Here is an 18,716-nt window from a genome sequence, read left to right on the forward strand (position 1 = left end):
TAGCATGAATGGTTGTACATAAGCATATCACATACTCATCATCAATGTCTCTCCCCAAATATGTTCTTATTATGTTTGTATCCATATGAGTCATGTCCTCATCATTCTCCTCTTCTTGAAAGCAAACCATCCTCGGTTTGAGTGCAGGTGTTGAAGAGGTCCTATTTAATAGCCAACAAGTCTCTCCTTCTTGGAAGGGAATCTGTTTCTTAAAAACCAAACTAGAGGAACTTGATATTATATGATTAGTGTTATTGTAGCTCTCTATATGACCTTGTTGGTGTTCAACAAAAGATGCTTTTAGATCTGAACAAATATAAACTTGATGTACCATACATTGTCCATTATAATTATACCTTCCAATAAAATGATATGTATGATTATGCAAATGTGTCAATTTAGAACATGCAAAAAGTGTATCCTCCAAACAATTCAGATGACACAACATATCAAATTCAATATAAACCAAAGTATTTAAGGAAGATAACAATTTGAGCTCATCATGCGCACTAGTTATAGGAACAAAAATATCATTTTAAGCATATGTGGTTGTTTTAGAAACAACAATATCAATCTGTGTTATAAGTTGTGGCACCGAAACAACATAAGCATCATCACACAACTTTTCTTTATCACAAGGAATATCAAGACAACCATCTTGTGACCAAGACAAATCAAGAAAATGTTTCACTATAGATTGCTCTACAGTAGCATGAATTGTGGGAAAATCTAGCGCATTAAAATTATGCTCAACTCGAGTTGTAGCACCAATATCATTACCTTTGCTTACAAGTTCTTTCTTCTCCAACGGGTTGTCTCTCACATCCTCGCTCTCAACATCCTGTATATAACCTGTGGAAGAAGTTGTAGGCTGTGGTAGACGAGTCGCCATCGTGTCTATCCGTTCAATAAGTCCTAAAATGCTCTTCAATTTTTCAGTGCCCATGTTGAATGCATCACATAGAGCTCTCATCATGTCGCGGAGCTCCAGACGGGATGTTCCTATCATTTTAGTGAAAATAAAAGAAGACAACAATGATATGACCCCTATGACTACTCAAGAGAGTGGATGTGAAATCACACAGTATGAAGCATCTTACCCCGCTCTTACAAGGTTCTTACCAGCACTGCAAGTGGCAAACGGTGGCAGGAGTGATACACGTAGAGCGTGGGTGTGATTGCAAAGGAGTACCTATTCTAGTCGAGAGAAAATTATATATGTGGAGCTTTTGGAAGCCAAATATAGTGGTGAGGTGGAACATAATTCGATAACAAATAGCAAAGATGAATAATTGCTCCAAGTACTTGTCAAAATTGCTGGCCTAAACGTATTTCTAGAATAGTTCAAGCTAGCAGGTCATACACTGAATCACAAGGGACACAAAGGATGCAAGCACTTTTGATTTTTTTTCTTCTTTTTTTTGTGCGGCTCATTTTTTTTGCACTTGCCTTTTTTTAATATCTTTGTTTTCTCAAAAGTGCCGCAAGAACAAGATACAATTGAAGACAATCACAAAATCCTCGTCTGTATAACACAGATTTTCAGGTTCAAATTCAACAGACTATCTGACCTTCTTAATGGCCTCAAATGTCAAAAAGCATAATACCAAAGTAGTAGATCTACTTTTTCTCTTCAATTTCAGCATATGGAACACCTATTTTCAAATAAGAAAGCTAGAGATATGGGCCCCGAAATACAGACTGCTCAACAATTTCTGGGTCACAAACAGATTCTGTTCCTATGCCTATTACTCCCTGATATCAATTTTTCAGGACAATATCACTATTGAAAAAGTTATAGATAATTTCACAAGCTTTCCATAGAGTATGAGAACACTAAAATCCAATTTCGTATGAGAGAGTTATGATCAAAATACCGAACTGGATAGAAACAAATCTAATCTGGACGCGACGCGAGATTGAAACGGACAAGATACGACCATGCAAAATGTAAACTAAACCAAAAACACAACCCAAATCAGCAAAAAAAACTATGACTAGGGAACAAATTCAACAATGCAGACTCTGAAAATGAAAGTGCAAAGGCTAATCGATGGTTGTAGGATGGGGAAACAAATCTTTTTAGGGTTTTTTTGGACTTTAGGACAAGGAACAAAAATCAATCTAAAGGGCACACGATAATACCTCACGGGCAACCTGATAACTGATACCACTTGATAGGAGGTTGAATCTCGTTCTTCCGAGAGGTACGGTAAACTTGATTGGTGGAGACCTCAACGTTGATGATCCAAGGCTCCGAACGAACAAAACCCCGCAATCACTACACCACTGCTCCGTTGATTATCACCCGTGTCATACGAATGACCTCGCCACGAAGGCCTATCCCTGCAAGCACAATCAAGAACACAAGCAAGAACAGGAGATGCAATCAAATAGACTTGATTACGAGGTGGAGTCTCACAAATCGATGAACGGCGACACTGTTCGATGAAAGATTGAATCTAAGCAAAACCCAAACCCTAAGGTGGCAATAGCTACAGAATAAAAGGGAGCTAGGGGTGTGCAAGTCCCGTGGACGCAACCCTAACGGGCTTCAACACGGGACACGGGCCAATGGCCCAACAGACGGTGACACAGCACCGTGACAGATTTTGGACGCCCACTTGTGTCGATGATTCTCGTCGAATCAGAAGGAATTTTAAGTTGGAATCAGTGCCATTGGAAGATCTATAAAATTCTAGTTTCAACCATATATAGAACGTCCAAATCCGACCCCGTATGTGGCCAGGGCGTAAGTTTTGGTGAAGTAAGGTTCTGGAATCCGAGGTGGACTCGAATTTGATATTGTTTAGGACTCTAACTTGGGGTTAGACGTCCCTTGCTGGTCCTCTCCCCCTCCATGCCTATGTTTCAGTACTCCATCATCATCTCCATGATTCCTAATTATAATAATATTTTTAGGTAGCAATCTATTCTCAAAATAAGTAAACAAATAACATAGGAACAAGCTCACCTCGTCTTTAGCACGAATGGTTGTACATAAGCATATCACATACTCATCATCCATGTCTCTCCCCAAATATATTCTTATTATGTTTGTATCCATACGAGTCATGTCCTCATCATTTGATAGGAGGTTGAATCCCGATCTTCCGAGAGGTACGGTAAACTTGATTGGTGGAGAACTCGACGTTGATGATCCAAGGCTCCGAATGAATAGAATCCCACAATCACTACGCCACTGCTCTGTTGGTTATCACCCATGTCACACGAATGACCTCGCCACGAAGGCTTATCCCTGCAAGCACAATCAAGAACACAAGCAAGAACAGGAGATGCAATCAAACAGACTTGATTACAAGGTGAAGTCTCACAAACTGAAGAACGGCGACACTGTTCAATGACAGATTGAATCTAAGCAAAACCAAATCCTAAGCTGGCGATGGCTACTGAATGAAAGGGAGTTAGGGGCGTGCAAGTCCCCTGGACGCAACCCTAACGGGCTTCAACATGGTACACGGGCCAACGGCCCAACAGACGGTGACACAGCATCCTGACAGATTCTGGACGCCCATTTGTGCCGATGATTCCTGTCGACTCAAAAGGAATTTTGAGGTGGAACTGGTACCATTGGAAGTTCTATGAAATTCTAGTGCCAACCATATATAGAACGTCCAAATCCGACTCCGTATGTGGCTAGGGCGTCAATTTTGGTGAAGTAAGGTTCTGGAATCCGAGGTGGACTCGAATTTGATATTGTTTGGGACTCTAACTTGGGTTGGATGTTGTAACGCCCTGAAAATTTACTTAATTAAACCATGCGCTAGTGTAATTCACCAAGAACGGTTTGTCGCCAAAACCCTAACCCTAACCCTTTTCGACCGACAGCAGGCTTGACCGCCGTCCCATCCCGCACCACTCACGCGCGACCGCTTTCCGCGATCAACGCCGACGCAACCCCTTTTTCTCCTCGCGCTGCGCGCTCCCCCGCGCGTGGCCGACCGGCCGCGGTCACCGCCGCGACCGGCGCCGGCACTTCTCCCTCCCTCTTCTCCTTTTCTCTCTTTCTCCCTATTTCTTTTCCTTTCCCTTCTTCCTTTTCTCCCCTTCCCTTTTTCTTTCCCTTCCCTCCCTTTCCTTTTCTCCTTCTTTCCTTCCTGTTTTCCCCTCTTTTTCCCTGCTCCCGAGCTCCCGGCCCCGCCGCCCGCACCCGTGCGCCACCCGCCCCAGCCGTGCCGTGACGCGCGTACGCGCACCGCGTGGCCGCGCGCCGCGCCGTGCCGGCCGCCGCTCGCGCTCCGCCTCTGGCCCGCGCCACGCCGCGCCCCGCGCGCACAGGCGCGCTCTGTTCTCGCGCGTGCCGCGCCGCCCGCCGCTGCCACGCCTCGCCGCGCACGCGCCGTCGTCCTGTGCCGCTCCACGTGCCCGCACCGTCACGTCGCCCCGGCCTCGCTGCCCGCGCCGCCGCTCGACGACACGAACGCCACGACGCGGCCGCCATTAAGGCGCCCCGCGCCGCTCGCCGGCCCTCCCCACCGGCCTCCACCGCTCCTCCACCGCGGCCGCCTATAAGTAGCCCCCCCCCCCCCGCACCTCGGCACCTCCACAACCCGCGCCACCACCTTCCCAGCTTCCCTCCCAAGCTCTCCTTGCCGCCCCGCCGGCCGCTCGGCCCGCCGCCGCCGGCCTCCGTCGCCCCGCCTCCTCGTCGCGCCCCGAGCCAGAGTGAGTAGGGGAATCAATTCCCCTCCTCTCCCTCTCCCTTCCCCACCCAAACCCCGAGCCGCCGTGGAGCCCGGTCGCCGGAATCGGCCGGCGCAGAGGCCCCCCTCCCCTTCCTCTGTTTCCCGTGAAGGGGGAAGAAGAAAGGGCATTTTGCCCATAACCCCCTGGCCTCCCCTGTATTTCCCCAAAGAAACCCCCCCCTTTTAGGAGCACCCCTATCCACCCATTCTTTGCAAAAGAAACCTCGCCCTTTTTAATATTTCAAAATAAACCCTCCATTACACGAACCCATTTGTACTTGACATCCTTTAGCGTGCCCTGCGTATCTCTAGAATTTGCAAATAGGCCCTTGCCCCCTCCAGATATTTACGAATAAACCCCTGGAGCCCTGTTTAACCACCCGAACCCCCTTTAGCTCGTCATTTTATGTGCGAAACGACCTCCGATTGATCCGAAACTTTACCACTCCGTTTCTAGTATAGTTCTAGCCATGCCATTAAGAAACCACCCAAAAATATTACCCCTAACTCCGTAACTAAATTATTTCCGATTCAAGCCCAACGATAAAAGCTTTTAGTTCTTTCGCTTGATTGTATGTCTGTTTGTTTGCGTCGTAGGACACGGAGTGAACGAAGGAGTTCCCGACTGCGACCAAGCGACCGAAGACCAGTTCTGCGACCCCGAACCCGAGGGACAGTGCTTCGATCAGGACCTCCCGCAAGGGTTTGACGATGGCAAGTTCAATTCCGCCCTTTGATGCATGTTTCTGTCCTAGTTTTATAAACACAACCCAGTGGCCTGTTTTATAAAATTGCATGGTTTTGCATGCTGAAAACATGGTAGGATAGCCACCCTTGTTTGTGACAACCAAACTTTGATTACCTGCTTTTATAAAGAAAACGCGTGTGTGTGGGAAGGGATAAAATATGGTTTTGAAAGACGAGTCCGACGGGATGGATGGCATTTCTATGTGAAATTGCCGTTGGTGTGCTCGTACCTGTGTGGTAGGGCAAAGAAGGAAGATATCCATCTTGTCACCCCTAAGGACCGAGTGGATGTGACATCTCACCTAGCTTCCTGTCGTGCAAACCACTTGACCGTTGTATGGGCAACGGCTTAGCATAAATCCCACTAGTTAGTCTGATAGCCATCAGGAGAGCTGAGAGCAACGGGTGATCAAGGAGAAGGGATAAGCTCTGTGTGACTTATGCCCTGGTTAAACCTCGGAGATAGGTTGGGTGACCCCTTGGTGGATCCCGTGGTGGCTAGTCAGGTCTAGCTAAGGTGGGTAATGGCTTTGTTGGGATCTGCACCGGCACTAAGGTGTTCGTGCTGTGGTACCCCACCTGTGGGTAAAGTTGCACACCTCTGCAGAGTTGAAAATCTATTCGAATAGCCGTGCCCATGGTATTGGGCAAGTTACGGTGTGGTCACATAACTAGTGTTTCTCTCTGGGAATGGTTGAGCTGGTGTGAGTGGTTTGGAAAGTGTCCGGCAGTTGTGCCGTGTGCTACGGCTGACGGGGAGTCCGGTAGCAGTTTAAAACTTGGATCCTGCGTGGATCAACCTTGTATGCTCTTTGGTACTTGAAAGCTTGTTTTGAAAATGTTTTAAACGAACCATTGCATGCAACCGAGTTTTCCGCAAATAAACCCTAACACTATCCTTGGATTATCCTGTGCATTTAACTCTGTTATACCCCCCTCCGTGGGTGTGATTGGACTTGCTGAGTACGTATGTACTCACCCCATTCTTACTTTTACAGTGGAAGACCCAGACTACGTCCCCGAAGACAACGAGTAGGGTTTCGTCCCGCACCCAGTCTTGCCTGTGGTTGAGGCCACCGTTGGATTCCGCATGGCGCAAGACTCTGATGATCCTCTTTTCATAACTAGTGTAGTGGTGTGGGTTCTAGTTGTAATCCTCGCGATAGTGGCGCTTCACTGCCCATTACCGCGAAGGGTTGTACGGTGATGTACCATCTGTTGTAATAAAAAGTGTTATCAGCCTCTTGGGACTGATAAATTAACACTTTTAAGTCTTCCCTGATGGGGGGACGCTTCAGGTGGTATCAGAGCCGTAGACTGGCCGTAGGACATGACCCTAGGAGCGAAACCCCTTTTCAGGCCCTAGAATTTGTCCCGATTTAGAAATTTTCTGCACAAACACTCACCACTGGTTTTTGCCTTGTTCCAGATGGCTGACAACGGATGGGTCAACGGAATCTACCACGCAGAGCCTGGCCTTCCTAAGTTATTGTTGCTCAGCCTGGAACGCGTTGGGGTTATGGAACCGCCGGAGTATGCCTACCGAGAATACATCTCCGGTGGCACCCTTCGGTGCGACATGATGGTGTTTGTGGAGAAAAGCAACCGCTACCCTGATGTGGACCCTTGGTTCATCTCCACAACCGGCTTCCACTTCCCCGACACCTACCGAAAGGCCGCCCGTAAAGCCCTGCGATGACTACGTGTTATCTACAGGCACTACCTTCAGCGGACCCCTATGGGATTCTTCCCACCCGCTGAAGGAAGGGGGCGCACTTGGATTGCCCGGATGAGGGGACTTGGACAAGAAGAAGAAGACCTAGAAGATACTGTCTCCCACCTGTCCATCTACCTTACTGGCTTGGATGCACTCTGCCGCGAACAGGCGGCACAGCTGAAGCAGCTAATCCATGGGATTGAAAAGATAACCCAGGAGCTGGAGGAACAACGGACAAGAGCCGCAACCGCCGAGTATTCCTTAGCCGCTCTCCAAGCCCAGATGCAAGAATACGAGAACCGCAACGGAATAGGTGGATGGATAGAGGAAGAAGAAGAAGAACCCATGGAAACCCATTGGGATAAGGGTACTCAGACCGAAAATGAAATGGATCGATTCCTTCCGATAAAGAAGCGCTCTATCAGGACCGAGGAAGAATCCCCGTAATAGGATTAGCACTCCAAGCTAGAACCCGACCCTAATAACCCCATGCCCATGAAAATTGTATTCCGTATTGCAATAATAAATGTCATCCACTCCCTTTTGTATCTGTGCCAGACTGTTTACCCTGTTCATGTTTCAGATGGCAGAGGAAGGATGGACCCAGGGCGATTGCCAAGCAGCACCTGGCTTTCCCGGCCTCTTAATCAACACCCTGGAGGACCTTGGCGTTACAGAACGCCCAAGGTACTACAGCCGAGAGTACGAACACCATGGTACCCTCCGCTGTAGGGTGATCCTGGTCATCGCCAGGAGCAACCACTACCCCAACATCCAGCCCTGGCGAGTAACTGCCACAGGGTTTAGACACCAGGACACCTACCCCTTGGCCATCAGAAAAATGCTCCGATATTTGTGCCGGATTTTTGAAGAACACCTCGCCCCCACACCAGCGAAGTTCTTCCCGCCGGCCATCAGAACCCCAGTCTGGGAAGCACGCATGAGGAACCTGGAACGACGTCGCCACGAAGAAGGCCCCCCTGTACCAAGTGGCTACTTACCTAGCCGCCCTGGACCAACTCTTTGATGAGCAAGCCAACCTTCTAAGGGAGCAGACCCATCGAGCCGAGCAAGCGGAGCTCGCAGTGAGGATACAGCAGATCCGAGCCGCCCACGCCGAGGCGAGAGCCGCAGCCGCGGTCAGTAGCGAAGCAGTCGCTCAAGAAAGCCTCAGGCAAGCCCGAGACCGGCGCATGCAAGATTGGACCCGAAGTGGGACACCATCCCGGCAATTGGGGAGGACCATGTTTTACTCGGGACGCCCATCATAGGATGGGGACCCCTTTTTGGAAACACACAAGCCCCACCCGAGAACCCTGAAAGTTCCGCTGCCGCCATCGAAGCGAATGCTGCAGCGCAACCCTTGACCAATGGAAATCCAGAGGACGGCGAGCAAGGATCACTCACGCTCCCCGCCCCAGAAGAAGGCACGCCCCGCAAGTAGAATGACCGACGCCACCCTGGTGATGTGTCCCCAGCCGCTTTTGTACCTGATCCCGGACGAGTAGTACGCGACCTAGCCTTACCCCAAACTGTACCCCCCTTGCTGTAATAAAAGGGCTTGTGCTTGCTGTTTGTGGTGATTGTGTGCTGGTTTGTTGTGTGCTGCTTGTTTATATGGGTACCGGCAGAAGGCAGATTCTGCCTTATATATATACGAATTAAACAACTTAAACATCACATAATCGTAACCCCAATTTACCCAATCAACAGGTGACCCCCCGGAACATCGCGAGGGCCCCCCGTGGCAGGAACCCCGTAGCCGCGAGTGCCGGAGCACAGCCCGTTGAACAAGATCTTCCCCAGGGAGAACAAGAAGTAAGCCAGAACCGTGGAGGGAGTCAAGAAGGGGAGCAACTACCACCACCCCCACCTCTCGGAAACTTGGCGCAGATAATCCACAACCAGACCCTCATACTGGAGACTCTGGCCAATGCCCTCATTAACCGACAGCCACGAGGGCAGAATATGAACGACAAGCTGACGGCCTTCCTAAGGACCAAGCCCCCCACCTTTGCCGGATCCTGCAACCCGTTGGATGCTGACGACTGGTTGCGGTTGATTCAGAGGAAGCTCGAACCATTCGAATGCCAAGACCGGGATAAAGTCCTTCTGGCAACCCACCAGCTCACCGGAACAGCAATATCCTGGTGGGAAAACTATTGTGCCGCGGCCGAAGATGCCTCTACCATCACCTGGGCAGAATTTGTAAGGGAGTTCCACCGCTATCACATTCCTTCGGCCACCATGAAGCACAAGGCGGATGAATTCCGCGCACTACAACAGGGAAGCATGTCGGTGGAAGAATACACCCACCGGTTCATAGAATTAGCCCGGTACGCGCCGGAAGAAGTGAACGACGACGACAAAAGGCAAGACATGTTCAAGAAGGGGTTAAGCCCAGAACTCCGGACCTTGCTTACCCCCCAGATTTATCCGGACTTCAACACCCTGATGAACAAGGCTATCCTCACAGAAAGGGCCAAAGCCGAAGAGAAAAAGGACAATAAACGCAAATTCCTGGAAAGTAAGGCCCGCCAACAGGACCGCTTCCAAAAGCCGAGGAACTCCAACTACACTGCACCAAGATCCCAGGCCCCAATGCAGTATAGGACTCGGTCCCAAGTAACAGGAACACGAGCCTCTGAAGCACAGCCTAAGAGTCAGAATACCATGAGGACCCCGCAGGGCAACACAAGCCTGGCCGCCTCCGACAACAACAATGTTAGGGCCTGTTTCAACTGCCGTGAGACAGGGCATTTCATCGCCAATTGCCCCTACGCCAAGAATAAGCCGGCAACGTCGGCCTTCTCCAACACAGTGAATGGGCCCAGACCAGCCCTGACCGGTGCCAACCGAGTGCCCATCCGCAACAACGACGGCAGCCAGCAGATGGAGCAGCAATCATTTGGACGAGCCCGCGTAAATCACATCGACGCGCAGGAGGCTCAAGAGGCTCAAGGCGTAGTGCTCGGTGAGTACCTAGTCAACTCAGCTCTGGCAACAGTACTATTTGATTCTGGAGCATCACACTCGTTTATATCCTCGAGCTATGTGGAGAAACACAAAATACCTACAGTACTACTAGCTACACCCCTATTAACCCGGACGCCTGGAGGCGACATCAATTGTCAATTAGGTTGTCCACGGGTAAGGATCAATTTAAGTGGGGTAGAATTTCTAGCAGATTTGGTAGTACTTAAGTCTGGGGGAATAGACGTGATTCTTGGAATGGACTGGTTAAGCCGACACAATGGTCTCATAGGCTGTACTGACAAAGTGGTACACCTAACAAACCCCGAAGGAGTACAAGTGATCTGCCATACCCGAGACAGTAAGTTTGACCCGATGGTGTTTAGCGTGGAAGCCCAGCCCTTAGAAGGAGTCCCGGTAGTAAACGAATACCCAGATGTTTTTCCCGAAGAACTTCCCGGTATGCCACCAGACAGGGATATAGAATTCGTCATCGACCTTATCCCCGGAACCTCCCCTATAGCCAAGAGACCCTATAGGATGGCGGCCTCGGAATTGACGGAATTAAAGAAGCAACTAGAAGAACTACAACGGATTGGCTTTATCAGACCAAGCTCGTCGCCATGGGGAGCCCCGGTTTTGTTTGTCAAAAAGAAAGATGGAAGTATGAGGATGTGTGTAGATTACCGGGCACTGAATGAAGTTACCATTAAGAATAAGTACCCCCTCCCCAGGATTGATGACCTTTTCGATCAGTTAAAAGGAGCCAAGTACTTTTCCAAGATCGATCTAAGGTCAGGATATTTTCAGCTCAAGATCAGGGAAAGTGACATCCCTAAGACAGCTTTTGTCACCCGTTACGGGCAGTTTGAGTTCACCGTAATGTCCTTCGGACTAACCAATGCCCCTGCCTATTTTATGAACCTCATGAACAAGGTATTTATGGACGAGCTGGATAAGTTTGTCGTAGTCTTTATCGACGACATACTTATCTACTCCAAGAGTATTCAGGAGCATGAGCAACACCTGCGGGTAGTATTGGAAAAGCTGAGGGCCCATAGGCTATATGCCAAGTTTAGCAAGTGTGAAATTTTAGCTGGAAAGAGTAGCTTTCCTTGGTCACATCCTAACCGCGGAAGGCGTAGCAGTGGACCCAGAGAAGGTCGAAGCAGTTTCCAACTGGCAACGGCCAACTAACGTCAGTGAAATCAGAAGCTTCCTTGGGCTAGCTGGGTACTATCGAAGATTTATTGAAGGATTCTCTAAGATAGCCCGACCCATGACGGAACTTCTTAAGAAGGAGAAGAAGTTCGCCTGGACGGAAAATTGTGAAAGAAGTTTTCAAGAATTGAAGCAAAGGTTGACAACCGCCCTAGTGCTGACCCTACCGGACATTCATCGGGATTTTGTCATTTACTGTGACGCATCCCGACAAGGATTAGGGTGTGTGCTGATGCAAGACAGGAAAGTCGTTGCATACGCTTCCCGCCAACTCAGGACTCATGAGCAGAATTATCCGACCCATGATTTGGAATTAGCAGCCGTAGTGCATGCCCTTAAGATTTGGAGACATTACCTGATTGGAAATAAGTGTGAGGTTTACACCGACCACAAAAGCCTGAAGTATATCTTCACCCAGCCGGATTTAAACCTAAGGCAAAGAAGATGGTTGGAGTTGGTCAAGGACTACAATTTGGAAATTCAGTATCACCCCGGGAAAGCAAACGTAGTAGCCGATGCCCTAAGCCGAAAATCCTATGGACCCAAGGATGACCACCTACGAGAGGAAATGGCACGATTAAATGTGCACATTGTTCCTCGAGGTTCCAGCCAAGTGCTAAACATCCAATCGACACTAGAAGATGGAATTAGAGAGGCCCAACGATCGGATCAAGAGTTAATGAAGACCTGCAAACAAACTGGAGAAAACAAAGCGCCGGGTTTCAGAGTAGACGATAAGGGGACATTATGGTACGAGGATAGGATTTGTGTGCCCCAGAATGGAGACTTCCAGCAGATAATCATGGACGAAGCCCATAACTCGGCCTACTCCATCCACCCAGGATCCACCAAAATGTATATGGACATAAGGCAAAAATATTGGTGGAATGGAATGAAGGCGGATATTGCACGATTTGTGGCACATTGTGATACCTGCCAAAGGATCAAGGCCGAACATCAAAAGCTGGCAGGATTATTGCAACCCTTGCCTATCCCGGTCTGGAAATGGGATGAAATAGGAATGGACTTTGTAGTGGGTCTACCCCGAACACAGAAAGGACACGATTCCATATGGGTAATAGTAGACCGACTCACTAAATCGGCTCATTTCATACCCGTACGAACCACTTATGGTGGAGAAAAGCTGGCAAAGCTTTACGTGGAAAACATAGTAAAGTTACATGGAGTACCTAGCAGAATTGTCTCGGATAGAGGAACCCAATTCACCTCTAGATTTTGGAAAAGCCTGCATCAAGCCATGGGCACCAAGTTAGATTTCAGCTCCGCGTATCACCCACAGACGGATGGTCAGACCGAAAGGGTAAATCAGATCATGGAAGATATGCTGAGAGCATGCGTCCTGACCTATGGAAATGATTGGGAACAGAGTCTGCCTTATGCAGAATTCTCGTACAACAACAGTTACCAAGCCAGCCTAGGCATGTCGCCATTCGAAGCTCTCTATGGAAGAAAGTGCAAAACTCCCCTGATGTGGTCAGAAGTTGGAGAACGCGCCCTAGTAGGACCCGCACTCATAAAAGAAGCGGAAGAAAAAGTAGCGGAGATCCGCGAGAAATTGAAAGCAGCCCAGTCGCGACAAAAGAGCTACGCAGACAAGAAGAGGCGAGAAATAAGTTTCAACCCAGGCGATTTTGTCTATCTTAAGGTCTCACCTATTCGAGGGACGCGAAGATTTCAAGTACAAGGAAAATTGGCCCCTCGATACATTGGACCGTATCGAGTCCTGAAGAGAGTCGGAGCAGTGGCATACCGGCTGGAGTTACCAGAAGAAATGTCGGATATACACCCGGTGTTCCATGTTTCGCAATTAAGAAGGTGTATGAGAGTGCCCGAGGGAGAACATGTGCCGATAGAAACAATAGATCTGCAGCCGGATTTGCGATACCAAGAAGTACCGGTCAAAATTCTGGACACTGTCACTAGAAGGACAAGAAACTCCGAAGTACGGATCTGCAGAGTTCAATGGAGCAGGCATGGAGTAGAAGAAGCAACCTGGGAACGCGAGGAGGCTCTAAAGAAGGAATTTCCCCATCTGTTTAGAAGCCAGCCGAATCTCGAGGATGAGATTCATTTAAGTGGGGTAGGTTTATAACGCCCTGAAAATTTACTTAATTAAACCATGCGCTAGTGTAATTCGCCAAGAACGGTTTGTCGCCAAAACCCTAACCCTAACCCTTTTCGACCGACAGTAGGCTTGACCGCCGTCCCATCCCGCACCACTCACGCGCGACCGCTTTCCACGATCAACGCCGACGCAACCCCTTTTTCTCCTCGCGCTGCGCGCTCCCCCGCGCGTGGCCGACCGGCCGCGGTCACCGCCGCGACCGGCGCCGGCACTTCTCCCTCCCTCTTCTCCTTTTCTCTCTTTCTCCCTATTTCTTTTCCTTTCCCTTTTTCCTTTTCTCCCCTTCCCTTTTTCTTTCCCTTCCCTCCCTTTCCTTTTCTCCTTCTTTCCTTCCTGTTTTCCCCTCTTTTTCCCTGCTCCCGAGCTCCCGGCCCCGCCGCCCGCACCCGTGCGCCACCCGCCCCAGCCGTGCTGCGACGCGCGCACGCGCACCGCGTGGCCACGCGCCGCTCGCGCTCCGCCTCTGGCCCGCGCCACGCCGCGCCCCGCACGCACAGGCGCGCTCTGTTCCCGCGCGTGCCGCACCGCCCGCCGCTGCCACGCCTCGCCGCGCGCGCGCCGTCGTCCTGTGCCGCTCCACGTGCCCGCACCGTCACGTCGCCCCGGCCTCGCTGCCCGCGCCGCCGCTCGACGACACGAACGCCACGACGCGGCCGCCATTAAGGCGCCCCGCGCCGCTCGCCGACCCTCCCCACCGGCCTCCACCGCTCCTCCACCGCGGCCGCCTATAAGTAGCCCCCCCCCCCGGCACCTCGGCACCTCCACAACCCGCGCCACCACCTTCCCAGCTTCCCTCCCAAGCTCTCCTTGCCGCCCCGCCGGCCGCTCGGCCCGCCGCCGCCGGCCTCCGTCGCCCCGCCTCCTCGCCGCGCCCCGAGCCAGAGTGACTAGGGGAATCAATTCCCCTCCTCTCCCTCTCCCTTCCCCACCCAAACCCCGAGCCGCCGTGGAGCCCGGTCGCCGGAATCGGCCGGCGCAGAGGCCCCCCTCCCCTTCCTCTGTTTCCCGTGAAGGGGGAAGAAGAAAGGGCATTTTGCCCATAACCCCCTGGCCTCCCCTGTATTTCCCCAAAGAAACCCCCCCTTTTAGGAGCACCCCTATCCACCCATTCTTTGCAAAAGAAACCTCGCCCTTTTTAATATTTCAAAATGAACCCTCCATTACACGAACCCATTTGTACTTGACATCCTTTAGCGTGCCCTGCGTATCTCTAGAATTTGCAAATAGGCCCTTGCCCCCTCCAGATATTTACGAATAAACCCCTGGAGCCCTGTTTAACCACCCGAACCCCCTTTAGCTCGTCATTTTATGTGCGAAACGACCTCCGATTGACCCGAAACTTTACCACTCCGTTTCTAGTATAGTTCTAGCCATGCCATTAAGAAACCACCCAAAAATATTACCCCTAACTCCGTAACTAAATTATTTCCGATTCAAGCCCAACGATAAAAGCTTTTAGTTCTTTCGCTTGATTGTATGTCTGTTTGTTTGCGTCGTAGGACACGGAGTGAACGAAGGAGTTCCCAACTACGACCAAGCGACCGAGGACCAGTTCTGCGACCCCGAACCCGAGGGACAGTGCTTCGATCAGGACCTCCCGCAAGGGTTTGACGATGGCAAGTTCAATTCTGCCCTTTGATGCATGTTTCTGTCCTAGTTTTATAAACACAACCCAGTGGCCTGTTTTATAAAATTGCATGGTTTTGCATGCTGAAAACATGGTAGGATAGCCACCCTTGTTTGTGACAACCAAACTTTGATTACCTGCTTTTATAAAGAAAACGCGTGTGTGTGGGAAGGGATAAAATATGGTTTTGAAAGACGAGTCCGACGGGATGGATGGCATTTCTGTGTGAAATTGCCGTTGGTGTGCTCGTACCTGTGTGGTAGGGCAAAGAAGGGAGATATCCATCTTGTCACCCCTAAGGACCGAGTGGATGTGACATCTCACCTAGCTTCCTGTCGTGCAAACCACTTGACCGTTGTATGGGCAACGGCTTAGCATAAATCCCACTAGTTAGTCTGATAGCCATCAGGAGAGCTGAGAGCAACGGGTGATCAAGGAGAAGGGATAAGCTCTGTGTGACTTATGCCCTGGTTAAACCTCGGAGATAGGTTGGGTGACCCCTTGGTGGATCCCGTGGTGGCTAGTCAGGTCTAGCTAAGGTGGGTAATGGCTTTGTTGGGATCTGCACCGGCACTAAGGTGTTCGTGCTGTGGTACCCCACCTGTGGGTAAAGTTGCACACCTCTGCAGAGTTGAAAATCTATTCGAATAGCCGTGCCCACGGTATTGGGCAAGTTACGGTGTGGTCACATAACTAGTGTTTCTCTCTGGGAATGGTTGAGCTGGTGTGAGTGGTTTGGAAAGTGTCCGGCAGTTGTGCCGTGTGCTACGGCTGACGGGGAGTCCGGTAGCAGTTTAAAACTTGGATCCTGCGTGGATCAACCTTGTATGCTCTTTGGTACTTGAAAGCTTGTTTTGAAAATGTTTTAAACGAACCATTGCATGCAACCGAGTTTTCCGCAAATAAACCCTAACACTATCCTTGGATTATCCTGTGCATTTAACTCTGTTGTACCCCCCCTCCGTGGGTGTGATTGGACTTGCTGAGTACGTATGTACTCACCCCATTCTTACTTTTACAGTGGAAGACCCAGACTACGTCCCCGAAGACAACGAGTAGGGTTTCGTCCCGCACCCAGTCTTGCCTGTGGTTGAGGCCACCGTTGGATTCCGCATGGCGCAAGACTCTGATGATCCTCTTTTTCGTAACTAGTGTAGTGGTGTGGGTTCTAGTTGTAATACTCGCGATAGTGGCACTTCACTGCCCATTACCGCGAAGGGTTGTACGGTGATGTACCATCTGTTGTAATAAAAAGTGTTATCAGCCTCCTGGGACTGATAAATTAACACTTTTAAGTCTTCCCTAATGGGGGAACGCTTCAGATGTCCCTTCCTGGTCCTCTCCCCCTCCATGCCTATCTTTGAGAACTCCATCATCATCTCCATGATTCCTAATTATAATAATATTTTTAGGTAGCAATCTATTCTTAAAATAAGTAAACAAATAACATAGGAACAAGCTCACCTTGTCTTTAGCACGAATGGTTGTCCATAAGCATATCACATACTCATCATCCATGTCTCTCCCCAAATATGTTCTTATTATGTTTGTATCCATACGAGTCATGTCCTCATCATGCACTTCTTGTATGTAGGCGTCCATTGTCTCCTTGTTGCAGTCCCACTCTTTGTTGACTTGCTGAACAACCAGAAGTGAATCGCCGTATACAAGTGGTCACTTGATGCCTAGTGATATCGCCAAACGTAGCCCGTGAAGCAAGGCTTCATACTCGGCTTCGTTATTGGATACCTCCCAAAGGATCTGGAGGACATACTTCAGTTGTTCGCCTTTCGGGAAGATAAATAGGACTCCAGCACCTCCGCCATCGAGCTTAAGAGATCCATCGAAATACATGGTCCAGTGCTCTGGCTTGTCGACTGGAGTTGGAATTTGGTTCTCTCTCCATTCGACCATAAAATCGACTAGAGCTTGAGACTTAATTGCGGTGCGTGGCTTGAAGTTGATTGACAGAGCCCCCAGTTCCATTGCCCACTTTGATATACGTCTCGTGGCATCCTGATTGTGTAGAATATCCGCCAACAGAAAATCCATAATTACAGTGATCTTGTACTCATTGAAGTAATGGCCTAGCTTTCTTGATGTGATCAATATTGCATATAGAAGTTTCTGAACTGCTGGGTATCTATGGCAGAACCAATCCGCTTAAATTATTCCGGCTCAAGTGCGCTATTCATCACTATACAGGTGATACTAACGCAACGCACTTCAAACGGAACAACCCATTGGTCTGTCGGGTCATCGCCCGATTCAACCATGGTTACACAGGATCGAGGTAGGTTTACCTTGCACGAAGGCGAGTTTACAATCACACCGCAGCCCACCAACTTTTAATTTACAGAAATATTAAACATTATTACAATCATAATCTATTTCAAACTTAAAGTAAACTTATACAAACATTGTTTAAAACTACAAGCTATGCAAGCTTGTTCAGAGTCATAGTGGAAGAAATTAACACGCGACTACACACATCGCGAAAGTTGACACCACGCTCAGCCCGAAACATGGCGTCATTCCGGAGGGTCATTGCCAGCCGGGGACGGATCCCACTCCACGGACCAGCCAAACGGAATAAAGAATGGCCAGGCTGGACTATCCGTTTGATTCTCACAGGCAATACCTGAAAGACAGACTAGCAAGACTGAGTATGCTAATACTCAGCAAGACTTAACCAAGATTGGGTATACTTAGCCCGAAGCTAGACCATGGAGGATTGAGAGGTTCTGGTTTTCTTTTTGCTGAAAAGCAACAAAGAGTATGATCTAAATTTCATATTTTAGCTTTCAGATTCTAGTTTCATTAACCATTTTAGGTAAGCACCTATACTAGACAAGCAAGGTAGAGATTAGCATCCATCAAGATTATTCCAACAATAGTTACTGTTCTTACTCTATATGGTAGAAGGAGCAAGCAGTCTCAATCTCCGCGAGAAACGAACGATTCTAAATTGAGTTTCATAACCTTGCAAGGGATCCTAATTCACACATTCAGAAACTTAACTTTCCAAACAACCGTTCCCATCATATTCCGGGTTATGGATCAGGGCCACCACAAGCGACTGTAGGACCGTACGCACATCCAATGTGCAGGACGTACGTCTACAGCGTGACTGTATGACCGTACTCCTGTCTGCTATGCAGAACGTACTCCCACACGTCAGTACGTGTGTGCAACAGAAACCAATATATCGAGTGGTGGGGATAAGTCCATTCGCCGGGCAAATCAGGTAATAGGCTTACCGCGTACCATATTTATGGCATGTGGCTAGTACTTTCAAACACTTGACCACAGCTACCACACACTGCGACCTTATCAACTTTTATCAACACAGACAGGGTAACCTTTCAAGTCATGATACTGCACATGACCCCGTCTATCATCCTTATAGTGATTGTAGAATAGTAAACATTCAACTCCTATATCGCGCGAGTGACAGGAAATCACTCGACTTCTGCCGGTCCTATTAGCAGAGCATCTATTCGATAAGGACTCAGGCACAATACATAGGTTCCTACGATCCATGCATCTAGGTTTCCATTTCAACTCTTAGACTTAATG

The 18,716-nt window shown here is 49.3% G+C and overlaps 1 protein-coding gene across 1 annotated transcript in view; it reads right to left on the reverse strand.

The window, feature by feature from the left end:
- Positions 1-300: 300 nt before the first annotated feature.
- The window catches only part of LOC112872975, an 86,829-nt gene continuing 68,413 nt past the window's right edge, over positions 301-18,716 (reverse strand). The window contains exons 3-4 of the mRNA XM_025936009.1: positions 781-1,002; positions 301-356 (exon numbers count right to left, since the gene is read on the reverse strand). Coding sequence (XP_025791794.1) covers positions 301-356; positions 781-1,002 — 278 coding nt within the window. The remainder of the gene's footprint in view (positions 357-780; positions 1,003-18,716) is intronic.

This window comes from Panicum hallii, chromosome 9 (assembly GCF_002211085.1).
Source record: "Panicum hallii strain FIL2 chromosome 9, PHallii_v3.1, whole genome shotgun sequence".
In the NCBI taxonomy this organism is placed as follows: domain Eukaryota; kingdom Viridiplantae; phylum Streptophyta; class Magnoliopsida; order Poales; family Poaceae; genus Panicum; species Panicum hallii.